We start from the raw sequence: 27,750 nt of genomic DNA, 5'->3' as shown, positions 1-27,750 counted from the left end.
GACTTCCACGATGTTTCTGCCGTGGTTCATTTTCCCCAAGACCCAGGCTTGTCATCCAACCACTCAGGCTTGGCAGCGCAGACGGAAAAACTAGGAACCGTTTGTGTTTGGTCCAGCTTTTCCCATGGACAAGATACCGGAACCTGGATGCTTCAGGCTGAAGCTCTCATCCTTAAATTTCTCCCAGTAGATGGGCTTGCCGCCAGAGCCTCAGACTCTCTCGCCTCTCCTTCTAGTTTGGCCACTGGCCCCACGACAGCCTCCTTCCGGCTTTGAGCCGGCGTCCTCCTTGGAGTCAGGGCCTTTTAAAGTGATTTGCCTTTGTCCATGTCCCAAGCCCCCCTTCAGAGCAGCCACCCGGGGGGCCTGGCCCTGCCCTCTTCCCTTTGCTCCCCTGCAGTGCTGCGTGGGTGGGAGGGGCCTGGACCAGGCCGTCGGATACCTAAGGCCTCAAGGGGAGGGCATTTCTGAGTAGGAAAGACAGAGGGAGAGGAAAGGGTTGTGTTTTATAAAAAGGAGAGAAGGAATATATTTGGTGGATGTATAGTCAGGTGTGGGGGAAGGGGGTGCTTCTGCGGGTCCATGTTGAAGTATTCCTTTCCCCTGAGGAACACGCATGGGGAGGGGATTTGAGGGAGGAGAGAGAGAGAGAGGTGTAGAGGCCAGCTATGAACACATGGAGGGGGAGCGGGAATGGGGAGAGATTACTAGTATTAAAGTGAGTCAAGCACCCCTGGCTGTTGCCAGGTAACTGTGGGGCGGGGCCTAGACTCAAGGCCAACAAGAAGGACCTCTAAGTAAAATGGTGGATGCAGAGCTGATGATGAGAGAGAGAGAGGGAGAGGGCGTTAAACAAGCATTCTTTTTATTTGAGATTGTCTTTCCCTCTTTATGCAAGTTAAAAAATATATTGGAGCCCGGGGGATGCTTGGGACACCATTCACAACATCTCATTAGGGGCCTGATCATTTGAGATCACTGAGACCCCTTGGCATCTTGAAGCTTTTTTTTTTAAGGATTTATTTTATGTGTTTGTGTCTACTTGTGCACGAGTAGGTGTGGGTACCCATGGATGCAGGAAGAAAGTGTAAAATAGGTTGGACTGTGTGCACAGGCGGTTGTGAGCCACACCCTGGACGCTGGGAACCAGGATCTGGTCCTCTGGAAGAACAGCAAGCACTCTAAACTGCTGAGTCATCCCTGTGTCCCCAGTGCCCTCTGGTGACAGTCAACAAGCAAGGCTTCCTCTTCTGCGGTTTCCCTTCCTCCTCCCCAGACCCCAGGGAGCACGAAACACTTTCCCCAATGTATGCCTAAAATCCACCTCAGTACCATGCAGGTAATATTCCTGCACCACGTATCTGACCCAAGTATCCCGATTAGGAGGAACTGATTAGACAAACCTATTTGGGGACTTTAAAAAACAACAACAACAACACTTTTCTGTGTCTGTGTTTTGCCTGCATGGATTTAAGTGCATCACACGCAAACTGTACTGTAACTGGGAGTCTGTGGAGCCTTCAGGAGGTGAGTCCTGGCCGGAGCAAGAGAGTTCCCCGGGAGTCAGCCTTAAGTATTGTTATAGCCCGCCAGGCAGAGGTGGCGCACGCCTTTAATCCCAGCACTTGGGAGGCAGAGGCAGGCAGATTTCTGAGTTCGAGGACAGCCTGGTCTACAGAATGAGTTCTAGGACAGCCAGGGCTACACAGAGAAACCCTGTCTTGTAAAACAAAACAAAAGCATTGCTATAGCCTGACCTTTTTTCTAGCATGCGCTCCCTGGTTCTGACCCAAGAAGATATGAGGAGCTGCCTGCCATGCCCCTGCCTCCTGCCATGCCCCTGCCTCCACAAACCCCACCATGCCCACCCAACCTTGCCTTCTCCACCGTGATTTACCGAAATCCTTCCTGGGTGAAGTTGTTTCACTAAGGTGTTTTGTCAGTGATGAGAAAAGAAACTAATACAACAAACTTCCTATTCCAGCCTAAGAAACAGAAGAACCATGTTAGCGAACTGTAAGGCATGATCTTTGAGTAGGATCTTGAGAAAGGGAGGTGTGATTCTACAACTACTTTCAATGGATTCAGCAATATACATGCATCTGCATACATGCACATATATGTAACACAAAGTGTGACAAATTGTTAACAGCTGGTAATTCTCAATTGCAGGTGTTTGCAAATGGGACCTTTGTGGGGTCTGAGGAGACAGCTCGGTCAGTGAGGTACTTTCCATACCCTGAGTTTTTTTTCCATAGTAGGGCTCTGTCCTTGCCTGGACACAGGAAACTCCAGCTGTCTGCAGCAAAGGGTACCGTTGATCAAACCACTTATGAACATTGCTGCATAGAGCAGCAACCTTGCTCTCTGCACCAGAGGCTGTGATCAAGTTGGTGTTCATATATCTATCTCAAAGGGATGTCCATCACGCTAGTCCTACTGTCCTTTTTGTTTGTTTGATTAGTTTTGTAAGACCCGAAAAAACGAGGGCACCCTACCACCCCATGCCTCAGAAGGCGACACCCATATCACTCTCGAGAAACGGTCTTGATGCAATAAGCAAAAGGATTTTTATTCCAGAGCTTTGGGGTCCACAGTCATACACCACACAGGGGTAGAGGACTGTGGGACCCCGTGCAACTGAAGTCGGAGGTATTTAAAGGGGAAAAGTCACAAAGCAAGGGGTGGAAGACAAAAAATCACAAAGCAAGGGGTGGAGGGCAAAACATGCATGGAATGGGGAAGTACAGAATGAGGAAGTCAGACAATAGTTTATGCCTTAAGGAAGGTTAGAGATTATCTGGAGCGTTGTATAGTTAAACTTTGGAACTAGAACAGGGTGGGCTATCTTTCTCTCAAGCTGAAAGCAGAAAAACAAATTACTCTGTGCTGGGCTAGTTGTTTAGGGGTCTAAAAACATTGAGTTGGGGTCTCTCAGTTTTTTGAGACAGAGTTTCTTTGTATAGTCCTGGCTGTCCTGGAACTCTGTAGAGAGCCATATTGAGGTGTCATGCCACCTGGTAGGAACTTGACTTTGACCAAGGTGAAGTTCTTTGTTCCTCCAAGTCTACGAATTCCTGAATTAAGCAGGTGACCCACCCAGCTGCCAGAGCAGTGGAGCCACCGCCCAGTGAACAGCCAGACCAATTCCCTGGAACACACCCTGGAATTTGGGGGAAGGGTCTTGTCCTGCCTACATATATTTGGAGACCTCCATTAAACTTTGAGCCTTGAGCAGAAAATCTTGTCTTGACTCCATGTTTCTCCCGTCATCCCGTTCTTATCCCTAGCTTTCCTTCCAGGGAACCCCGGGCGGCTACAGAACTCACTCTGTAGACCAGGCTGGCCTTAAACTCAGAAATCCGACCGCCTTTGCCTCCCAAGTGCTGGGATTAAAGGCTGTGCCACCACTATCTGGCAAATCTTTTCTTTCTTTCTTTCTTTCTTTCTTTCTTTCTTTCTTTCTTTCTTTCTTTCTTTCTTTCTTCCTTCCTTCCTTCCTTTCTTTCTTTAATATATCATATATGTGAATACTCTGTCACTGTCTTCAGACTCACATGAAGAGGCCTTCAGATCCCATTATAGACAGTTGTGAGCCATCATGTGGTTGCTAGGAATTGAACTCAGGACCTCTGGAAGAGCAGTTGATGCTCTTAACCACTGAGTCATCTCTCCAGCCGCCCCTGCTGTCCATATTGGAAAGAATCCTTTTGGCCATTGTCTTAGTCAGGGTTTCTATTCCTGCACAAACATCATGACCAAGAAGCAAGTTGGGGAGGAAAGGGTTTATTGAGCTTACACTTCCATGCTGCTGTTCATCACTAAAAGAAGTCAGGACTGGAACTCAAGCAGGTCAGAAAGCAGGAGCTGATGCAGAGGCCATGGAGGGACGTTTCTTACTGGCTTGCTTCCCCTGGCTTGCTCAGCCTGCTCTCTTATAGAACCTAAGACTACCAGCCCATGGATGGCACCACCCACAAGGGGCCTTCCCACCTTGATCACTAATTGAGAAAATGCCCCACAGCTGGATCTCATGGAGGTACTTTCCATACTGAAACTCCTTTCTCTGTGATAACTTCAGCCTGTGTCAAGTTGACACACAAAACCAGCCAGTTCAGCCATGGGTCATGGACCATGCCAGCAGAAGCTGACATAGATAATGTATTATGTCTCAAATGGTGCCTGGCAAGCAGCTGACTGCAAGTGGGTATTTTATTTTCTTCCCTGGTCCAGGATTCCCTGCCTGTCCCGCCCCCCACCTCATCACATCTCCTTGATTCACCTGGCCCAGGTTGTCCTAGAGCAGAGTGAGGTCCCCTTCACAGGCAGGGCCTGTCCCCTCCACGGGCAGGCAGTGACTACCTGGAGGGCAGTGACTGCAGAGACTTCAGAGCATAGACAGGTTAAAGCAAGCATCGCCACATCCAGGCCTGGCCTGAGCCATCCTCCTACCTTTGGCCTGCCCTCCAGGCCCCAGGATAAGGTCCTTCACTGCCACTCTCAAGAGTAAGGGGCCATTCCAGTGAAGAACCTGTGTCAAGCTTGCCTCAGGGCCCAATGGAGAGGTCAGATCACTTTGAGTGGGTATTTGAGTGGGAATGTCCATTCATACAAAATATATACTGTGCATATACATACGCTATTACAGATATATACTATGTATATACATATATTACAGAACCCATCAAACTATCAGTGTTATGAATGGCCTTCCCATGTCTTCCACCCTCTAAAAGACAAGTATTAAGGCTTGAAGGTGGAATGGCCCATACAGGGGAGAAATGTAAAACATTTGTGAGTGTGTATATGTGTATATATAAGTGTATATGTGTATATATAAGTGTATATGTGTGTGTATATGTGTGTATGTGCATGTATGTATGTGTATGTGCATGTATGTGTGTATATGTGCATGCATGTATGTGTATGTATGTGCATGTATTTGTGTATATGCAGGTATTATGTGTGTATATGTATGTATATGTGTGATGTGTGTACATGTGTGTGGATGTATATGTGTGTGTGCATGTATGTATACATATGTGTGTATACATGTGCATGCACTCATGTGCATATTTGAAGTCAGAAAACAGTTTGTGGAGTTGATTCTCTCCTTTCCCCGTGTGGGTTCCAGGGATTGAATTCAGGTTACTATGGTTGGTGGCAACCACCCTTACCTGCTGAGCCATTTCACTGAGCTCAAAAATGCTATTTTTTTTCCATTGCTGGAGACCAAACTCAACCTCAGCTGTTCTTGGAAAGCCCTCTAACAATTGGACTACAGCCTCAAGCCAATGGAGACATTGTAAAGGATTTGGCTCACATGTCTGGCATCTCAAAAAGTCCACTCTGTAGAGGAGGCCAGCTGATAATATTAAGAGAATAAAATTTTATTATTATTATTATTAATTTATTTAAATATTAGGAGACACAGCTTTTTCTAAGATTTTTAAAATTTTTATATTTATTTATTTATTTATTTATTTATTTATTTTGGTCTTTTGAGACAGAGTCTTACTAGTTAGTCTAGAACTCAAAGAGATCTGAATGCCTCTGTCTTCTGAGTTTGGGGATCAAACATTCACATTACACCTGGCTCTATTTTTTAGTGTATGTGTGTATGTGTATGTGTGCGTATGCGCGTGTATATGTGTGCGTATGCATGTGTATATATGAGACATTCTTTTTTTTTTTTTTTGATTCTTGTTTTTTTGGATTTGGTTTTTTTCAAGACAGGGTTTCTCTGTGTAGCCCTGGCTGTCCTGGAACTCACTCTGAAGATCAAGCTGGCCTCAAACTCAGAAATCCACCTGCCTCTGCCTCCCAGAGTGCTGGGATTACAGGCGTGCGCCACCACCGCCTGGCTATAAGAGACATTCTTAAACACCGAGTGTCTCTCCAGCCCCCAACTCAACACATCTTACGTTACATGACAGAAGGATAAGAAACAGAGGAGGGGCTGGAGAGATAGCACAATGGTTAAGAGCACTGGCTGCTCTTCCAGAGGACTCAGATCACAGCTGTTTGTAGCTCTAGTTCTTGGGTATCTGATATCTTCATATAGACATACATGCAGGCAAAACACCAATACGCATGAAATAAAAATCAATAAATGTTTAAAAAGCAGAAGGAAGCATAGATATTGCTACACACACACACACACACACACACACACACACACACAACCATGCTCACAAGGAAACAAAGATGAAACGCTCAGAACAGACGTAGTGACTGCTCACAGGGTGGTAGCCGCCATTTAGGACTGTCTACTACTGTTCTGTGTTCCCTTTGGCCTCAGGAAGCACCTCAGCTGCCTCAGTTTGTTACTGGTGAGCTGACCAATCCCCCTTTCTGAAGAGACCAACCTGGGTCACTAATGTGACCCAGCTCCATTTTCCACGGTTTAATCCCTTTCATCTTCATGAGGCAGTTCTAAGAGATGCCCCCAAGGGATTCCCAGAGTGGCAGGCATCCTTTCCCCAAGACACCCCGAGACACCCCGAGACCCCCGAGACTATGAAGTTTGGCCCAATCTCCTTGCAAGTGACGTACAAAGCTCCTGAAACATCTGAAGCGCTTCCTCGGGTTGTGTTTCTGGCCTCGCTCAGGATTCCCTCGCTGGTCTCCATCCCGGTCAGGCTGGTGCTGACTTGTGTCCACACATGCGTGGCAGGGAGTTCCGGTGGAGCCAAGTAGAGATGTCCTTTGTCTGTGTGTGTGTGTGTGTGTGTGTGTGTGTGTGTCCCTTAGCTACAGCACATCTACCCTTGATCTTCTGCTTGCCAGAGGGTCAAATTCACAGACAGTTTAAGCTTAAAACAAACAGTGGCAAAGTTGAACTTTGGCCGTTCAATGAAATGACAAACACGTGGACATCCACAAGTTTAATACTGTATCTTATCATTAGGTGGCTTTTCTGTTGGACTTGAGTGGGAATTTTCACTCCCAGGTAAGGCACTGGAAGGAAACACACCAAGCCTGGAGAGATTTCCCTGGGCAGTCGTTACACCCTGCTGGGGAGGAAGAGGCTTCTGGGGCATCTGCCTGGTCGCTGTCTGGAGGGGCTTGGTGTGCTGGCCAGCGCTGCAGAAGCTGCCTCACTGCACTGGCTAAGGTAAGAGAAGGCTGCCCCTTAGAGCTGCTGGCGGAAGGATATGAATGCCCCGGAGCCTCCAGGGATGCTCAGAAGAGGGAAACCAGGTTGGGGAAGAGTAAACAGACTTTTAGAAAGAAGTCCTGGCAACTCCAAAAGAATGACTCAAAGCCGGGCTGTTTTGGTGGACGCCTTTAATCCCAGCACTTGGTATCTCGGTGAGTTCAAGGCCAGCCTGATCTACAGAGCAAGTTCCAGGTCAGCCAGGGTCACACAGGGAAACCCTGTCTCTAAAACCAAAAAGAAGACAAACAAAAAGCCCAAAAGAAAAAAAAAAACAAAACAAAAAACAAACCCAAACAGAAAGACTAAGTAGCTTTGCAAATGAAAAAGCCAGGTTTTAACTCTGATACCAACAGACAGAATTGAAAGGCACTCATTGCCGGGCGTGGTGGCGCACGCCTTTAATCCCAGCACTTGGGAGGCAGAGACGGCAGATTTCTGAGTTTGAGGCCAGCCTGGTCTACAGAGTGAGTTCCAGGACAGCCAGGGCTACACAGAGAAACCCTGTCTCGAAAAAACCAAAAAAAAAAAAACAAAAAACAAAAAAACGGTACTCATTTAGAAAAAAATGTGAAATACATGTGTAACTGTGTATTTTTTTTTTACTTAGAAATATAGAAAATGAAATCAGATTTAAGCATTGAGAATCGTGTTCCACATACTGTACATTGGTTTCTGTGGGCCAGCTATGGCGGTATACACCTATAGTTCCCCACATCAGAAGGCTGAAGTAGGAGGCTTGTGAGTTCAAGGGCAGCTTGTATTACACAGCTTGTCTCATAAAAACAAAAAAAGTTTGCTCATTAGGTCAGTTAATACCAAAATGACTTCTTGAGAATATCAGAAGCTGGCTACTTTATCAGAACCGCTGTAAGGCATTTCCATGAAACCTGGAAACCACAGAGACATTGCTATAGGAAGAGTCTCCAAATGCCTCATTAATTGGGATTATAGGGCTGGGGAGGGTCAGTTGTAGCTCAGCATGCACAAGGCCCCGAGTTCAAACCCAGAATCCTCCTTCCACATTCCCTGAAAAACCTAACCTGGGAGATAGATAGATAGATAGATAGATAGATAGATAGATATAGAGATAATATAGATGAGCTAGATACTCGGCTGTAAAACATAAAAGGTCTCAGATTGCTTTCAGGATGGAGGGACTGAGGGGTGTGAAGCAGAAAGGCCCGGTGGTTGGTACAATAATTCGCTAAGTGCTATTGTTTATTGGGAGCACTAAGTGTTACAGAAAGCAGGCTCTCCTCAGTGGTTTATTGAATTTCTGAAACAGCACCGTTCTGAGGGCCTTGTAGCTCAGTGTCTGGAGCTGAAGGGATTGTAGTTTCCTGTGGTTTGGGGCGTGACGGAGCGGCTCAGATGCACGACTTTTATCTGCTTGCACGCCGTCCTTTTCAGGGATTCCAAAAAAGCCTGCCATGGTGGTACACACCTGTAATCCCTGTACTCAGGAGACTAGGAAGAAAGGAAGGCTGGCTCCAGGCTAGCCTGGGCTCAAGAGAGAGAGCTCAAAAAAAAAAAAAATCAATGACTCCAAAAGAGCTTTGCTAAGATTTAAAAACTATCCACCCCCGACTCTACAAAATGCTAGTCAGGAGACAAAAAGAGCTGGGGGTGTGTCTCAGTGTTAGAGCACTTGCCCTGTGTGCACAAGGCCTTGGGCTCTAGTCCCAGAACTGAAATTCTTTTAAAAGCCCAGATCCCCAAACCTGAGACAGAAAGGAGGTGGGTGGGTACGTTCCGATTCCCGCCCCGCCCCCACCTCTGCTGTGCCTTTGCCAGTTCTCTGTACAGAACGGAAGCCCCCTCCAGTGCTCTTTGATCTGCAGGTTTCAGTTTAACAGTCACATTAGGATCAACTGTCGGGGTCTTTCCCAACACACCACCTGGAGTCCCACAACTGGATTCAGAAATTTTTATTGGGCTTTTTGTCTTGACTACCAATTGTAAAATAAGCTACTTGAAAAAGTCAACTTTAAGAAGTCTGTTCTTCCTTCCACCAGGAGGTGGGGTCAGTTTTGTTTCTGAGCAACCTATTCCAGTATGGCTGCTCCATGGACTTCTGGAAAATTCTGTCTCTGCCTTGCATCTTGATATAGCAGTGCTGAGATTACAGATGTTCAAGCACATTTGTCTTTTTATGTGTGTTAGGGGTTGAGATTCAGTCATGGCTTTGGCTCCCTTCCCACCCCACCCCCACGCCCATCTCATCTCCCCAGGCCTCCAGTTTAAAAGAAATACCCAACTGCATCAAAAGTCTGTGGGGTCTGGGGGCGCAGGTGGAACCACTATTTCTCACTCCATGGATCTCCTCAGAGTACCACACACTGGGTTTGGTGAGGACTTGCAGGCGGCTAAGGGCACGGGTTAGACTGCACCAAACAGATGCTGCACTCTCCACTACCAGCAGGGAGGCCCACAGGGCCAGAGTCCAGAAAGGATAAAGACGTTAACTAAGGGCTGGCTCTGGACAAAGTGTGAGCTCGGAGGTGAAGATCAGATTCAGCAGGGGGGCTTGGGTGTTGCAATGTCTCAGACTCTTTCAGCAAGCTGATTCTTCTAGGAAACTTCCCCTGAGCGCCACGCTCCCCACTCTACTTGTCCCGGTCCCTCTTTCAGAAGACTTTACAGTAGGACTCCTGACGACTCACATAGCTCAAGCCTGCATCTCATAGCCATACGTAGCAAAGATCATTTCTCTCCCAAACCTACGTTGGCTATTTGCAACAGCGCCCTCTGGCGGTCCAGGTGAAATGCACAGGTAGTAAAGTGCCTGGCCCCAGCTCTTCCGTCTGAACAGTGAGATGCAGGAAGGACATGGAATCTTGGCACATGTCTTGTTTAGACTGGCCTGGATCCCACAGGTTCTGCTTCATGCGTTCAGATTCACGGCCAAGCCTTTTTCTCCTGTTCCCAAATTGGCAGGCAGAGCTGTCCTGAGATGCGGCCTGGGCCCAGTTGTGTCTGACTCTCACCCAGGAAATGGCTTTCTCCTGGGAGGGGCCATTTCCTGCGTTGTTAGTGATGCCCTCGAGGGTAGGACATTTGGAAACTGAAGGCATGAAGTCTCAAACCCAACAAACCAGTTCTTCATTAGCAGGGTTGAAACAGCCTTTAGTGAGGGCCAGAATGCCTCTTTGAAGCTAACACTGGCGTCATCTGGGGTCCCTTGCCTCCCAAAGTGGAAACAGAGGGAGCATGTATACAGATAGCTTATTGGGATGCGAATCTCCTTTACACAGATGGCAGGGTGACAAAAGAACATTTCTACTAATCACAAGACTTACTACTATATGGAGAAGTTTCCTTTTTTATAATGTTTAAAAGTGGATAAAGAGGGACTGGAGAGATGGCTCAGTGGTTAAGAGCACTGACTGCTCTTCCGAAGGTCCTGAGTTCAAATCCAGAAACCACGTGGTGGCTCACAACCATCTGTAATGAGATCTGATGCCCTCTTCTGATGTGTCTGAAGACAGCTATAGTGTACTTACATATAATAATAAATAAATCTTTAAAAAAAAAAGTGGGAAAAAAGCCAGGTGTGGTGGTGCTTGTCTTTAAATCTGCATATAAAATAATGTATATAAAGTGGGGAGAAGAAAAATCTTACAGGGAATATACTCCATAAAGTACACTAACCACACCTAAATTGTTTATTTTTTTTTTGTTTTCTGTTTTTTTTATTGTTTATTTTTATTTATTCTATTTTTGTTTTCTTTCGAGACAGGGTTTCTCTGTATAGCCCTGGCTGTCCTGGAACTCACTCTGTAGACCAGGCTGGCCTCGAACTCAGAAATCTGCCTGCCTCTGCCTCCCAAGTGCTGGGATTAAAGGCGTGTGTCACCACTGCCCGGCTTCTGTTTAATTTAGATGCTAGTTTTGAGAGTTAAGTGGTTCCCTTGGGTTCTCTCTGTGCATAGAAAGTCTAACAATCACCCAAGGCATACCTTTCTATAAGTTCTTAGGAGAGACGGCTTGGCCATGCAGTTAGTACATAAGGCATTGGAGGAGGGACTAGAAGGCAGTGTCCTGGTGGGTGAGGCTTCTCAGGGTAGCCCTGTGGTCTGTCCGAGGGTTCAGCTCTCGAGGGGGTGCTCTGTGGTTTGGAATTCATGCATGTGGTCTGATAATGTGTGGTAGAACATTCTCTGGGAAGAGGATTACTCTGTATGTCATTATCACAGCAAACAGGCGACTCACCTAGTCAACCACTGGGAATCATTTCAAAGCTACAGAGTAAATCTCCAGGAGCCTGAGCCTCTGGCTCTAGTCCCATGGGGAGGATGGCCTAAAAAAGGATGTGCAGTTCATGGTCAACTGCTTGCTGCCACAGACCCACCCCATGGGTATTTCATCACAGGAAGTACACTTACCTCACCTCGCCACTGCCAAGATGCCACAATGAGTGGCATTTGTGTCTCAAGGGGGTAATATTGGTCAAAGAGAGTCCCAGTGGTTTTATGCTTGCAGGCTTACCCAGTGCCAGAGGGCAGTGGGATGCTGTAGGCATCCTGGAGGGCCATGACAGGGATGCCCGGAAGCCCGGAGGCACAGGTACAACTGGGGCAGGGCCTCTCAGGTTACACCAGCAAAGCTGGGCTGCAAAGTTTCTGAAGCAAGAGTTGTCTAAGGTAAAGCCAAAGAGTTCAACTGTCAGAGTCTTTTACAAATCTTTACATATAATTTTTAGTCCCAAGTTAAAATCTGTTTTCCTAGGAGGGAAGATCAACTCTTCCTAACTTGGCATATCCTCAAAGTGTAACTGGTGATACAATATACTCTAATGATTATAGGTTTTTATGATTGTAGGGGATTTGAGGGGGTTTGGACAATGATAATTATATTTATTATATTTATTGTTATTGTTATTGGTGGTGGTGGTGGTGGTTTTTGAGACAGAATTTCTCTGTGTAGCACTGGCTGTCCCGAAAAAAATCACTCTGTAGATCAGAGGAGTCTTGAACTCAGAATCTGCCTTCCTCTGAGGGCAGGGATTAAAGTCGTGTGGCAGTTTACAGTATAGAGATTTATTGTTATGGATTACGGGACCATCTACTGAGCGACATTCTGAGTCACTTGAGCCAGGCTTGAGTCAGAGAACCAAAGCTTTCTCTTTTCGGGATTCTCCCTGTCTTTAGCGCTCTGGGTAAGAGAAGCCAGGCATAAAAGGGGACTATGCTGCCTCAGCCCTCAAGATCCTGGCAGCTTTCTGTAAAGCTTTGGTCCCCCATTGTCCCCATACTTCCCCGGGGCGTTCATCTTTCTAGTCCCTTTCTACGCAGCCCTTAAGTCATTTATCTAAACATAGCTCTACGCTCCTCAGTCGTTCCTCAGCCTGGAAACAACTGTCTCCAGGTAGTGGTATTTGAGGAGAGTTAATTTATGGGTGATGGCCCCAGCAGACCACATGCGCAGTCTATTGGTGAAACCTTGGGAAAGTGCGACGTTAAAGATCCTCAGGAGAAAAAAAAAATTAAGTGTCATTTCCTTAAATGACATTCAAAAGTCAGCCAACTATCCATTTAGCCCCCATGCGCTTTAAAGACAGCAAACATACAAAAGACCTGGAAGAAGTCTTGTCCTCCATGCGGATTCTTCACTTCCTGGAGCGAACGGCACCATCCCCCCTGGTTTTGGGAGTGGGGTGGGGGCTGAAACCTTCTCGCACCTTTTGCCTTCCCACCCCCCAGAATCCAGGAAGAGAAGATCAGATGGCAGCGAGGATCAGGATGGCCCTGCACGAGCAGGTTTAGCTCCGCGGTTTCTAGAGATTAGGGGCACCCTTGACTGGAGCAGAGCCAGGCCGAGCTAAGGAGGGCTCGGGAGGCTGCGCCTAAGCACTCCCCGCCTCCGCGCTGTCTGCCGTCGGGCCCCGCCCGGCGCAGCCCTAACGCACGCACCCGAGTGTGTAAGGCACATCCGGGTGTCAGAAGCAGGAGGCCGCGGTTTTAGGGGTCGGGAGAGGGTCTTGGGAAACCTAGGCAACGCGCCAACTCCGAGCCAGAAGCGCGAGCACCTGCAGAGCTCCGGGTTCAGACGAGAACAGCCGTCCAGCGCTCGCCGCGGAGCCCCCTGCCGGCTCGCCTTAGGGTAAGAGGGAGGGAGGGAGGGAGGGTCTTCGTCGCGGTAACGCGGTGCCTACACCAGCGCAATCTGCTCGGTTTGGGTTAGCCTGGCGCGGCCACCCAGCCGGGTCCTTGGAAGGCGGGTGGGGAAGGGACATCGTGTCCTCTAGACAGCCCTGTGGCCGAAGAGGAAGCAGAGATGGAGCGACGGATCTCCCTGCCTCGGCCCCAGGTGGTCTGCACCCGCCATCCCCTGCTGGCCTCTCGCTTCCTCCGTGCGCGCCTCCAGGAACAAGGTCCTTCATTATCGCTACCGGAGGCCCGGGGTTGATCACGCGGCCGCGTGGCCCCAGGTGAAACCTTCGGCACTCATCGTCCACTGCCGGCGCGATTTCACTGAAGGGAACCGAGGCCCCAGGAATGGAAGGAACTGGCCCAAGGTCACTTCGTAGACCAAGGCCGAGCCTGGGTCGAAGCCACTTGTGCAGCCTTGGGAAGGCACTGCGTGGTCCCGACCCATCTCCCGACCTTGCTCTACATCCGTCCCCCTCCTCCCGTGGCCTCCACTAGGCTCTGTTCTCGGGGTTTTGGCAGCGCCTCCTCCGCGCTTGCTGTGCTCGGGGAAAAGGATGCTGGACAGCGGTGAGGCCACGGGTCCAGTCGCGTGAGCGCGAGTAGAGCCAGGGTTGTTGGAGACTGGGTGGGCCTCGGTGCTTTGGGGGAAGAGGAGGAGAAGATCCGGGCATGGTGGCGGCGCCGCGGGGGTCGTCTGGGGATGCCCGAGTGGCAGGGGCCTTGGCAGCGCCAGGCCGGCAGTCACCCCAGCGCAACGGCTGGAGGACAGTGCGGCTTTGTCTAGGTGGTGCCGCCTCAGCCAATGGGATCCCGGCCCTGGCCGAGCCCCCTTGGTCCCCGCCCTCTTGCCGGCTGGAAGGGCCTGCCGCGCTGGGATTGGCTGCGCGGTCCACAGCGACGTCTGGCGCGTCGTGGAGGAGGAGGCGCCTGTGCGACTCCATCCTACCCACTGCCTGTTGGAGGGCGCCAGGATTGCGTGGGTCCGCGCATCTGGGTGGGGCTCCGACGTCCTTTTCTCTAACCCTGTGGCTGCTCCTTCCAGGAGGAGGCGGCATGTCATCCATCGCATGTTTTTCCAGCCAGTGAGCCAAAGTCGGCCCATAGTCAGCAGGTGCAGAGTCACTGTCTAGCCCAGAGGTTCTCACTTGGACGAGTCGCAGAGGCTTCCTCTTGCCAGGATATTTTGTGACGCAGCAGATGCCTTTCTTTCGACATCAGATTCGTCCTGAAGCACCGGGTATAGACACCCTAGCAGGCCAGGAAGCTGATCGGAGACATTCATGTATCGTTCATGGTTTCTAAACAATACCATCTATAGAGGAAACCTAGAAGTCAGGGATTCACCACCTGAGTCCGATTGGTGGGACTCAGTGTATGTGGGACAGGGGGCTAGGGCTTGTGAGTAGTTATGAACCCAAGTATACACCGACTAGGTGGTTGTAATTACAGAGAGAGGGTTTTTGTGTTGTTGGTTGTTTGTTTTTTCCTGTGAGAAGGACTAAAACTACAGTGCCATGAATGTTAAATAAATGCTTAACACTGAGTTATATCCTCAACCTGATGTCCCACTAAGTTACCTAGGCTGATTTACAGCCCAGGAAAGTTTTAATCTCCTGCCTCAACTTCCTGAATAACTGGGATTACAGTCCCTGTTGAAAGACTGTTTTTTGGTGTAGGCAATTAAAAAAAAAAAAACAGCTTTGGAGCTGGAGAGATGGCTCAGTGGTTAAGAGCACTGACTGCTGTTCTAGGGGTCCTGAGTTCAATTCCCAGCAACCATATGGTGGCTCACAACCATCTGTAATGGGATTAGATGCCCTCTTCTGGTGTGTCTGAAGACAGCAACAATGTACTCATATACATAAAATAAAGAAATCTTAAGAAGAAAGAAAAGGTACTTTGAAGGAGGTGTTATTTGTACCAGTTAGGTGTGAAATAAATCAGATTTAGTATAGGATAAGGGAGGCTTAGAAATGAAAGAGTGGTGGTGTAGCAAGTGATTTAGTAAGAGCTGGTAAGAGTGCAGGTACCGGGGATGTCCACACTGGGTGGTCTACAAAAGAACCCGTTTCTAAAGTCAGGAATGGATGGAGAAGGGTTTCAGAGCGTCCTCCCCTCACAGCTGAACTATTTCTATTTGCTGTTGATTCTGGGAGAGGAGGAGTCACTGGTGACCCCACCAGGCTCCGATGGACAGTTCCCACACAGTGGTCACTCAGATGGGCCCAGTTACACTGAGTGGGTCAAAGAACAAAGCCTAAAGCCATGACTCTGAAAAAAGGACTAGTGCGCCTCTCAAGTGCTGGATTGAAGGCACGGCTTAGAACCCTCTTAGTTCTCTCAGCTCCAAGTCTCCGGTGTGTAGGGCGCTGCTGTAGGAATCCGCCTACTCCAAGAGCTTGCCTGTGGATAAGATTCAAAGATGCAGATAAGATAAAATAAAGTGACCCCGGGCAGTGGTGGCTCACGCCTTTAATCCCAGCACTTGGGAGGCTGGGTAAGTGCCTATGGCAAAACAAACAAACAAACAAACAAAAAACCGGAAGCAAGGGAGGGACAGAGTAATTGCCGGGCTAGGACCAAGGGGGTGGGGTGCGGATGTGAAGAACCAAGGGGAGAGCTCTGTAAATATACCTCTGTGACAGAGTTTCCAGGCCGAGTGTCAAGGAAGGCAATGGTCCTGAGGCTGCGGTGTGCCAGGAATCCTCTTGCCATTATAAGATCAACAGCGTTCTCCGAGTGCAAGGCAGATGAAGACTTAGCGACCGCGTTCAGCAGAATCTACCTTGCGCTCCCTGCCCTCAGCAGGTCTTAGGTCTCCAGCTCGCAGAGCCTGAGCACAGCTCCTCTACCTCATCCCTATCCTAGGGGCCATCTTGGGTCATCTAAGTCGTCGAGGGTCAAGGGTCAGGCTGTGGAGCGTACATCCTGCGGGCTTGGAGGAGCCTGAGAAGAGGGGGTTAGCAGAATAGCCTCTGTACAGCAGCAACCATACAGCACCTCATCTGTGCCCAGAGTCCCTTGGGCAGATGGAGGTGCCAGTGTTAGGCGTGTCTCTGCCGAACGGGGTGTGCAGCTAAATCCCTGGCTCTGTGGACTCCGAGATTAGTAGTGATTTACATCTGCACTTGTGATCCGTGCATGGTGAGGATGACGTTCCGGTGTAATCCATCCCCCGAGGCTTCCCATGCAGAGGATTCTCTCTCAGAGGGCTGGCAGGCGTCTCCTTGAACAAGATTTTAAGAACATGTTGCCTGATTCGTCTGAAGCACTTCTGGGAAACTCTCATTACTTATGGCCAGACCAAACAAAACCACTCAGTGGTTAGGAGGAAAATGTCCAGAGCACAGTCTATGTCTTTCGGCTTCAGCGTCTTATAACTCAGACTCCTGTAGTGTCCAGGCAAACTCAAACGTGACGTTCTATTTAAGACAGAAGTTGCGAAACGGTTTTATTTGGCTCCAGCATGGCTCCCCTGCCCCATTGTAGTAACTTAGAATGCTAAACTGGGCTAGGGGTGGGGTTTGGCGATAGGGGTGGGGTTTGACGATAGGGGTGGGGTTTGGCGATAGAGCATGCGCAGAGCCCTGGCTTCAGTCTCTGAAACCCCACCCGAAATGAAGCAAATCTCAACAGACCACTGGACTGACAAATAATCATTGGAAATGTAAGGTGACCAAATTTAGCCGTGGGTGCCAGTTTGGGACTTAGGTTTCTGGGGTACCTCAATGTGCCACTCCCCTGCAGAGGATACTGCCCCTCCTCGGCGGGGCAGGGTTCGCTCCCATGTTGCAGTGCCAAAGGCCCATTTAGACATCACACCCAAATTCCCGCCTCCAATACCCCTGACCCCCCAGATGCCCTTCCTCTTCTGAGGATGACTTTCCCTGATGGGATCAGGAGAGACACACTAGCTACTGACACGCCGGAAAGCCTGCAGCTGTGGCTTCTCCGCGGCACTCACTTTCAGGAGCAGGATGGCTAGCCCAGTAGCCCAAGGATACATGCATATGGGTCATGGGTCTTACTCAGCGTGACCATGGCACAAGTCACCACCAGTCGAGGCTGCCCTGTGCTCCTTTGAAATGGAAGGAGAAAAGGATTCATCTTGGGTTTCCCACAGATTTTGTATTGATCTTGGAGCAGGTGCTCTTGAGAGGCGGCCCGAGTTTTGTTGGCATCTTTAGTGTGTGACAGTGTTGTATGTGTTTGGTCACTCTGAGTCAGACCCTTGTGCCTTTTTCGCTTTGGGACCTGAGTTTCAAGCTTAAAGCCCTTAGGGGATCTTCCTTTTTCTGGCGCCCACCTACTTCCTGTAACCATTTCTGTTCCCAAACCTGAAGGCTGATCCAAGAACTTTCTGTTCTACACAGAGTGAAATGCAGCCTGGGGCTTTAAGATAGCGTTAGCCACTGGGAGTCCTCAGGTGCTCCACAGTAACCTTGCGTTCCTTAAACCTAGTCTAGGCTCGGGGTTTATCTCAGTGGCAAAGCTGTAGCTCAGAACGAGGCCCTGCCCTCAGATGTAGATGCCTCCCACCCTGTGTATGAGAGACCGTATTGTGAGGAGGCTTAATTCCAAGGCCTGCGTTCTTTATGCGCTTTAAGCTATTTTGACTATAGCCCTTTACATTTTGCTGACTCTAAGGAAAACTAAGTTGAAAGCAACCCTCCATTTGGAGATTAAACAGAGGCATTTTCTCCCACAGGCTGGGAGCCAAGGGATGGGGAAGGTCTTTAATGACAGACTGCATTTGGAATCAGCCAGCAGCAGAGTGACCAGACTTCCGCCATGGCGGGAGGAGGTGGAGTTGTGAGTGTGCAGCTGGCTACTCAGCACAAGGCATCCTGGAGAGAATGAGGCAGCCTCTGGCCGGGGTCTTCCACAGGAGCCTGGTCAGGTTCTGCCCTCCCTTCAGGGACCTGCTGTGGGAACTTCAGTACAGGTCACGTGGTGCCTTCCTGCCCTCGAGGAGCTCAGCAGAGGCCTGCCTGTGCCTCCCCGCTGTTTGTTCCGGACATGGTCGGACACTGAAAATGGCCAACAGGATGGGCCAGGCCTCTGGCCTCACAAGGTTTTGTATCAATTGAAGAAGGTTAAGCTAAGGGTAATGTGGAGATTAAGAGGCACGGACCTGCAGAGTGATGCTGTGTGTTGCTTGGGAGAGGGGCAATGACTTTGCGTTGTTCTGTTGCTGTAACAGAGTACTTGAGACTGATAACTTTGAAAGAAAACAAGTTTAGTTTGACTCCAGAGCTCTTTGAAAGAAAAGAGGTTTAGTTGGTTCCGGAGCCCTGGAAGTCCAAAGCCCAGCTTCTGCTGAGGGCCCCATGCTGTTCATAGCACAACAGGAAGTGGGTGCGAGTTTGCATGTGGTGAATGCAGCAGATGGATTGCTTCATAAAGACCTTTTCTGACAGGAACTTATGCAGCCCCAGGAGAGTGACATCTCCCCGGGGACAGCCATTAATTCCTCCTAATTACTAAATCATCCTTTCGTTGTTTAAAGACAGGGAGAGCTTCATTTGTGGCCCATACTGGTGGGTCTCAAATGTGTGTTCCTTGTGCCCCAGCCTCCCAAGTGTTTAGATTATGGGTACTGCCACCCTGGCTCAAGATCGCCTCTCCTTGTTTGCTTGTTTCAGTTTTGATCTTATTTGCCTATGTAATCTCCCGGAGCCCAGGCTAGCCTTGAGTTTTCTCTGTAGCTGAAGATGATTTTGAACTTGAGATCCTCCTGGCTAACCCCATGTCCCAACACTGCCACAATGACAGATCTTAGTCTGATTGACTTGGGGGGGATAGCCCCGTAGAAGAGCATTTGCTTAAATGTCCGGTGCCCTAGATTCCATCCCTAGCCAACACCACCTCCACCCCCTACATTTCAACATGGAGTTTTCTAGGAAACAACCATAGTCAAACCACAACCGGTAATGAATAGCAGCTGTTCCAAAGACTGAAGGGACAGAAGAGCCCTCCCAGCATCAGCCATCCAGAGAGACAGAGAGGGAGGGAGGAAGGGAGGCCGAGGCCCTGAGGCTGCAGAGAGCAGAGCGGTGGTAGCACACGCCTTTAATCCCAGTGCTCTGGAGGCGGAGGCAGGCAGATCTTTGTGAGTTCAAGACCAGCCTGGTCTCCAGAGCGAGTTCCAGGACAGCCAGGGTTACAGGCAGAGAAACCAAACAAACAAAAGAGGAGGGACAAAATGGGAGCGGCTCATAGGAACAGAAATTATACAAGTCGGAGAGCCTCGGTCTGCCTGTCCTGGGAATCCAACAGCTGAACACCTCTGCCTGCCTCGGAGCCTCTGTCTGCCTGTCCAGGGAATCCAACAGCTGAACACTTCTGCCTGCCTCCTTCGGTGAGCACTGACGAGGGTAGCTTGCTGACTGGCCTAAGGCTGCCAGGATCTAGTTTGAAGGAGATGGATTTAAGTCTCTGTCCTCGTTTGCTGTGGTAATTAGTAAGTCTTTATTTAATTTTGTTTGAGTGCTTAGCCGTTGTTTGTCTTTTCACCACACCCACGCTAGGTGCCGCAAGAGGTCAGGAGGGTGTGGTTGTGAGCTGCCACTGGAGCGCTGGGGATCAAACCTGGGTCCTCTGGAAGAGCAGCTGGTGGTTTTAACTATAAAACCCGAACCATCTTAACTTACCGAGGCCCCTGAGTGAACCATGCAGAGATGGAATCGATGCAAAATGCATGAGGAAATTTTATTAAAAACCGGCACGCTGGGGCCACTCTGCACAGGAAGAGAGAAGGAGCTGTATCTTGTGCTGTGCAGGATTTTATACCCCCCTCAGGGCCATCACCATTAAGCACAGTGTGATTGGCGGAACAGTGTTACATTTTAACTAATTGGTCCTTAGGTGATGAGGTAGGTGGACGACGGTAGGTCAGTCCTTCAGAACGTGTCCCCACCCTTAGGTCGGCCTCCCCCTCCCCTTTGTGGTCTGAGGAATGTAACTCAGCCTCTGGCCTTTTTAAGGTTTCTGATTTAACTCTTTCACAAGCACTGAGTCATCTCTCCAGATCCCAAGTGAACCACTTTTCACCTGCCGAGAGCTTTGGGAGCTGATCCAGATTTGATAATGTCATGTGGGTGGAGCACCTAGGCTGAATCTTGATGGCTTTAGAAGTCTGAAGTCTGTGTGCCAGGCGTGGCAACTCATGCTTTGATTCCGGTGCTCATAGATGTAGGCCGATCTTTATGAGTTCAAGGCCAGCCGAGTATACAGCATGAGCTCCAGGCCAGCCAAGACTACCTTCTCTCAGAGAGAGAGAGAGAGAGAGAGAGAGAGAGAGAGAGAGAGAGAGAGAGAGAGAGAGAGAGAAGGGCGGGAGGGAGGAATGGAGGGAGGGAGGGAAGGAAAGAATGAAAGGGAAGAGAGAGTATAGTTCCTGCTACTGATTCCTGGCTTGTGATGTCTTGTGACAACTTGGCACTCCCAGCAGGAGCTCCTTAACTAGATGTGCACCTTTAACTTCAGAACAGAAATGTGGGCCAAACCCCACCCCGTGCCGGGAACTTATTCATAGTCATAGAGAACTGACTAATACACTGGCCTCGAGGCCTAGGTGGTTGGTTGTCGGTTGTGCTTGGGGTGGGCTAGGGAGAGATTCCTCCCAGCAGGGATCTCCTCTTTAGCAAGATGGCTGCCACAGATTACAGCCAGTCATGCAAAGGAGGGGCCAGCAAGAGACCAAAGCCCTGGGCTCCAGCCCTGTGGGGCTCCTCCCAGCCTCCCTCCTAGCCCTTCAGCCAGAAGGCATCACTGTTAACCAGAGCAGAGGGCCACCAATGTGCAAGCTGACCAGCAGTTACTAATGGAAACCTAACACAAGCTGGAGGAGACCCTGATTCTCTTCACTTTCGGAAGATTACAGGAGGTAAATGCCCTCCTGCCTGTGATGAGCATTGATTTGGCTGATTAGTCAGCCGTCTTATTACTAGTCTTGTCTGGGTTTGACTTGTCGATGTGACATTTAATCGCCATGGTGCTGAATAGGACCTTAGGTGGCACCAAATGGTGTATGAAGTACTTAAATTTAATCTTAAATGGGTAAGGATGAGGAGTGTATGTTTTCTCATTGTGTGCAGGTTTTGTTATGTTATTGTTTTGTTTTGTTTTGGGGGGCGGTTTGTCGTTGATTTTTTTTTTTTTGCAGTCTTATATCCCAGGCTGCTGGGCACTATATAGTCTAGGAGGACTTCCAACTTGCAATTCTCCTGCCTCAGCCACGCACATGCTAGGAGTGCAAGCATGAGCTACCCTGCCTGGAGTGTGTGTTTGTGTATGTATGTTTAATGTTGTAAACGTTGTAATGTGAAGAGTTTACAACATTACAACCCTCACCTTGTAGCTCCATACTCTCTGCTCTAGGCTAGAGTCTAGGGGTTACTGACAAATTCAATCTCACAGCCTCAAGTTGTCTGGGGTGAGGGGGGGGGGGTGGCGTACTGAGCCAGTGGCCTGTGTCAGTGCAGGGCTGCAAAAGCCACCGGCAGAGGATGGGGTTACGGTGTGGTGTAGGCCGGTGTCCTGATCCCCTCAGATCATAGCAGGAACCTGGATGAGGGAACAGCACTCACCGAGCTAGAAACCACACACACACACACACACACACACACACACACACACACACACACGCACGCACACACACACGCACACACACACGCGCACACGCACACAGTGTAAATTGGTGGCTCTCCCAGAGTGCTGCTCTCCCAGAAGATTCCCCACCAGGTGTGTCAGACCTGCGGCCTGTAGGTCACATACAGCTGAGGATAGCTACAAATGTGGGCCAACACACAATTATAAAGAGCACTATGTGACTTTCAAAAACCCCAGTTCTTGGGCACGAGCTTTCGAGATGATGTCGCAAGGCTGGATCTACCGTCCCCTGTTCTGTCCCCAGGCCATACCCTGTTCTCCCCTGTTCTCCCCAATAGCTGCCATACAGCCTTGTCTGAGGATCACTGGCCTAGTTCGATGTTGCCTATCACCCATGGGTGACCTCTCGTCCATGGTCACCCTGTGAGCTGCTGGCACACCTTGTCCCAATTTTCTATCCTATGAGGTTGTACCTTGAGCAGGGCCTAGTCGGTTAATTTTAATAACTTGAAGAAGGCTGTGCCTGACTAAACTCCCAAGTGGAAGACACTGAGCCTGCATTTTGTTTCAGAACCACCAGAAGGAAGCAGATCACCTTACAACTTGGTGCCGAGATGCTGGCTGCCCGTCTCTCCAGACCCCTGTCACGCCTCCCAGGAAAAGCCCTAAGTGTCTGCGACAGAGAAAATGGGACAAGGTAAGGAAGGGACAACCAAAGGAAGGGCTGGCCTTGTAGACCACTCTTTCCACAGGAAAGTCCTAAACATCCTACCTGTCAGACCCCAGGGCTCAGGAGACAGGCCTTCCCAGGGTTCAAGGGGCAAATAAATCATCAGTCGAAGAGTCCGCACAGAAGGTGGACACACATAGGATATATATTCTCGGGGCTGCGCTCTGAATGCTTGTGTGACCTCCAAATGCATATGCTGAAATCCTGCCCCCCATAGTAGTGCTGGTATGTTGTGGTTCTCTAGAGGAATAGGGAAGGGGAACTTTTAAAGGGGTGAATGAGACTGGCTTAACCAGTAAAGGCTGGCTAGTCCCAGCAATGCCTGAATACACGCCAGAGAGCCAGAGCGCCCAGGAACTGCTCCAAAGTCTCTGGAAGGCAGAGGGAGCTGGATTGGATGGCACCGCTCAGGAAGAAGCCTGAGTAGACTAGCAGCTTTCTCCCCAGGCTTCTTCTAGATGCTGCAGCCAGTGAGGGTAGCTGTCCCACCCTAAGGGGCTCCTTTCTGAAAGTGCCCTCACAGACAGAGCGGAGCGTCTCCAAATCCTGTCAAGTTGACAGTTGAAAGCAGTGTGTGTGTGAAGTCTTAGGAGGTGTTAGGTCATGAAGACACCTTCAATAGTGGGTTAGTGCCTTTGTGACAGAGGTCTAAGACACCCCCACCATCCCCTCCTGCTAAGTAAAGTCACAGTAAGAATCTGTCAGCCTAGGAAGTAGTTCCCCCTCACCTCCCCCCTCCTCACACCTGCCACCACCGTGAAGTTGTGCTTCCTGGTTTGCAGAACTGCTAGGTTTTCTCCCTTCCTAAACCGCTGTGCTGCTTATTAATCACCCCCACTGTGGTATTTATCTGCCTTCTGGCCTGAGGCAGGTGGTAGATAAACATCCTTAGCTATTAGAGAAGTGAAAAGTAAAACCATGGCGAGATAGTCATGCACGGTTTTCAACATGGCTAAAAAAAAAAAAAGCAGTGGTAAGATGTGAAATCATATGCCTATAATCGCGCTGCTTGGGATGCTGAGACAGGAGGATGCCAGGCAGTTAGAGTCAGTTTGGTCTGTGTAGAAAGTTCCATGCTGCCGGGTGGTGGTGGCGCACGCCTGTAATCCCAGCACTTTGGGAGGCAGAGGCAGGCGGATTTCTAAGTTCAAGGCCAGCCTGGTCTACAGAGTGAGTTCCAGGACAGCCAGGGCTATACAGAGAAACCCTGTCTCAGGAAAAAACAAAAAAAAAAGTTCCACGCTACCCTGGCTTACATGAGACTCTGTCTGAAAAATCCATAACAAATAAATAAAAGTTTTAGAGTAGGGGGCTGGAGAAACGGCTCAGTGGTTAAGAATATTGGCTGTTCCTCCAAAGGAACCGGGTTCAGTTCCCAGCACCCGCATGGCAGCTCACAACTCCAGCTCCAGCAGAGCTGACTCCCTCACACTACCATCAAATTCTGGGAAGTGTGTGGAGACGCTGGGTCCTCACACCTCTCCGCTGGTAATGTCATCTGCGTCGAGTCCTCTGCAGCGGTAAGCAGCTCCCCAGTTTCTTTAGGAATGAAGCACGTACCGACCGCGTGACCCAACGCATTCCTGGGAGTTTATCCAAGAGAAATATGTTTATACAGAATCCTGCCCAGGAATCTTCACGGCAGCTTTATTCATAATAAATCCAAATTGGAAACAACCCAGATGACCTTCAGCAAGTAAGCAGTTATACAACAGCCGGCATTAGAGAGCCTGACTTAGACACAGGAAAAGGAAAGCTTGTATCCAACCATTTGGACGAGTTTCCAGAGACCAAAGCTGCGTGTGGAAAGCTGGACCCAGCCGACCATTTATAGCCTTCTCTTCATCCTTGCTGTGTTGTGGTTTTTGAGACAGAATTTGACTTTGTGGCCTAGGCTGGCTTAGAACTTCCAGTGTGTCTCTCTGCACCAGCCCGAGCGCTGGGATTACAGACAAAGCCGCCATGCCTGGCCTCACATTCTTGAAATGGTAGTGGTAGAGAACAGATTAAAAGGTGTGTGTGTGTCTGAAAAGGGTAAAGAGAAAGATGGAAAGTTTGTGCTGCATCGCTGTTGAGTCTCTGTCAGTATCCTGACTGTGATGCCGCACAGTGGACAATGCTACCATTAATGGACATAGGGCAAGTGGTACCCGACATCTCTCTGCTTACTTCCTTTGCTTTGCTTTGTTTTGCTTTCCTCTCCTCTCCTCTCCTCTCCTCTCCTCTCCTCTCCTCTCCTCTCCTCTCCTCTCCTCTCCTCTCCTTCTCTTCTCTTCTCTTCTCTTCCCTCTCCCCAGCCCTCTTTCTCTAGTCCTAGGGCTCGAACCTAGGATTTTGCCTGTGATAGGAAAGCACGTGACCACTGAACTGTATCCACAGCCCTGTATGGTCTCACCGAGTTCCCCAGGATGGCCTCGAACTTGTGATCCTCCTGATCTACCTTCCCAGGTAGCTGTGATTATAAGCTTGCCTCTGTGAATCCATGAAGCTGAGCTCTATACATTGTTTCTTCTTCTTCCTCCTCCTCCTTCTCCTCTTCTTCCTTTTCTCCTTCTTCTTCGTCTTCTTCATTTATTTATTTTATGTCTGTGAGTACACTGGAGCTGTCTTCAGACTCCGCAGAAGAGGGCATCCGATCCCATTACAGATGGTCGTGAGCCACCATGTGGGTGCTGGGATTTGAACTCAGGACCTCTGGAAGAGCAGTCGTTGCTCTTAGCCTCTGAGCCGTCTCTCCAACCCCTATGCACTGTTTCTTAACGGTGTGTATATCTGCATTTATCCTCAAATGCAGAGCTTAAAAACAATTATCAGGAAGCAACATTGAGCCTAGGGAGAGTTAGAACACAGACTACAGAAGGCTTTGCTTTTAGTGTGTGTGTGTGTGTGTGTGTGTGTGTGTGTGTGTGTGTGTAGAGGTCAGAGGACAACCTGCAGGAACCGTTCTCTCTCGTAGTATCCCTGGGTTCCAGTGATGAATCCCAGGTTGTCAGCCTTGGCAGTAATAACCCTTTTCTCGCTAAGCCGTCTCAGCATCCGGCAGAAGGTTGTCTTCTGAAAGCGCGTGCACGCTTTGATTGCCCTGGAGTGCTGACCATCTGTGTACCCTGGAAAGCAGAGGGTGAACATTTCTGGAGCAGGCCATGGGCCAGTCAAGTTTTGGCACAGCCTCTGGGAAAAGTAGCCTTTGGGTTGGCTTTCTTCTCAGGAAGGCATCTCTTGTGTGGTGGCTGAGATGGCTCTGTAATGGCTGGTGGCCTGCCTGGGGCAGCAGGAGCAGTCCCCAGGGCGGGGAGAAAGTCAAAGCTCCCTTAGCCTAGATGGCGGTTCAAGGCCTTCCAAGGTATTTCTGCCCAGGAGTGGGGTCTGGGGGCGAAGAGGGCCTTGCATTCACGGCTTCCTGTTTTCTTTCAGACACACGCTGTTGTTTTACCCAGCATCCTTCAGCCCTGATGCCCGTCGGACCTACGCCAGCCAGGCAGATGTGGTGAGTGGCAGTGGCTACCTGGGAGCCGTCAGGGCATTCCGAGACACACTCCCCCTAACCCTTCTCTGAGGCCCTCCATCAGTAGGGAGACCCTCTCCCCATGCATAGAGGAGCAATAATGGTGTACTCTATCCCGCCAGCCAGGGAGCTGGAGGGTCAGAGTGAGGCTCTGGGGTCTCTCAGCCCCGTCTGGGTTCCAGCCCTGTCATTAATTGCATTGGACATTTTGAAAGCATCTCTGTATCCTCACTGGTGACATGAAATGATCACACTTACTTTTTTTTTTTTTGCGATTTTTTTATTTATATATGTAAGTACACTGTAGCTGTCTTCAGACACTCCAGAAGAGGGAGTCAGATCTCATTATAGATGGTTGTGAGCCACCATGTGGTTGTTGGGATTTGAACTCAGGACCTTCGGAAGAGCAGTCAGTGCTCTTAACCGCTGAACCATCTCACCAGCCCCACACTTACTCTTAAGATAGTGGTTCTCAACCTGTGGGTCATGACCGATTTGGGGGTGGGGTTGAATGACCTTTTACAGGGGTCACCGAAGACCTCTGGAAAACACAGATCTTTATATTACAATTCATAACAGTCGCAAAATTACAGTTATGAAGTAGCAACGGAAATAGTTTTATGGTTGGAGATTGCCACAACCTGAGGAGCTATATTAAAGGCTCCCAGCATTAGGAAGGTTGAGAACCACAGATCTGTGGGTTATGGTTAGGGGTGGGCGTGGGATGAACAGAGCACCTTGCACTCGGGAAGTGTGCTGCAGGAGCCTGGCTTTGATGGAGATGACAAGGACAGCAAGCTCTGTGGTGACTACAGATGAGAGCACTGAGACCCGAGAGCAGGAGCCGTTTCCCCCGAATCTTGTTGGTGGCAGACTCTAGGCTGGACCCCGACCCCTGGTTCTGAGTCTCAGTATGCCTTGGTGCTTGTAGTTCTCCAGACCGTGAGAGCCAGCTCGGAGGATGAGGCTTGGCCACCTGGCATGTGCTAGTAGCGCGGCCCAGAGGGCTGGGGAGGGCTGGCTACTCTACTGAAGGGCCCTGGGTTCCTAACGTGAGTCTCACCCTCCACGACAGGCTAGAGGCAAAGCCATCCTGATCACAGGCTGTGACTCTGGATTTGGGTTCTCACTGGCCAAGCATCTGCACTCAAAAGGTTTCCTTGTATTTGCTGGCTGCTTAATGAAGGTAAGACCAGGCCATTTTCCTCACCCTTGTCCAAGCACTCTCTCTGTCTCTGTATCTGTCCCTGTCCCTCCTCCCCCACGCCTACACTCTTCCCACTTCAGTCTCATTTGCTCTACATAGCTTTTTGCTGCATACATGCTCACATGCCAACCACCCAACCACTCACCCACCATCCACCCACCCATTCATCCATCCACCACCCATCTACCCATCCACCCATCTATCCATCCATCCATCTACCTACCATCTACCCACCCACCCATCCATCCACCACCCATCCAGTCACCTATCTATCCATCCACCACCCATACACCCATACACCCACCTATCCATCCATCCACCATCCACCCACCCATCCATCCATCCACCACCCATCCACCACCCATCCACCCACCACCCATC

At 49.7% G+C, this 27,750-nt stretch overlaps 1 protein-coding gene across 3 annotated transcripts in view; it reads left to right on the top strand.

The window, feature by feature from the left end:
• The first annotated feature begins 13,015 nt into the window (after positions 1-13,015).
• Positions 13,016-27,750, top strand: part of Bdh1 (3-hydroxybutyrate dehydrogenase 1) — a 28,021-nt gene continuing 13,286 nt past the window's right edge. The window contains exons 1-4 of one of the 3 annotated variants that reach the window (XM_052159046.1): positions 13,016-13,264; positions 22,499-22,624; positions 26,072-26,144; positions 27,238-27,348. In XM_052159046.1, the coding sequence (XP_052015006.1) occupies positions 22,542-22,624; positions 26,072-26,144; positions 27,238-27,348 (267 nt within the window). In that variant the 5' untranslated portion in view covers positions 13,016-13,264; positions 22,499-22,541. Of the gene's footprint in view, positions 13,265-19,397; positions 19,676-21,182; positions 21,203-22,498; positions 22,625-26,071; positions 26,145-27,237; positions 27,349-27,750 lie in introns of those variants that run through there. The other 2 variants (XM_052159047.1, XM_052159048.1) reach the window with 2 other exon arrangements.

This window comes from Apodemus sylvaticus, chromosome 15, assembly GCF_947179515.1.
Source record: "Apodemus sylvaticus chromosome 15, mApoSyl1.1, whole genome shotgun sequence".
NCBI classification, from domain to species: domain Eukaryota; kingdom Metazoa; phylum Chordata; class Mammalia; order Rodentia; family Muridae; genus Apodemus; species Apodemus sylvaticus.
Note: the sequence above shows the minus strand (reverse complement) of the source record. Positions and strands in the feature narration are given on the sequence as shown.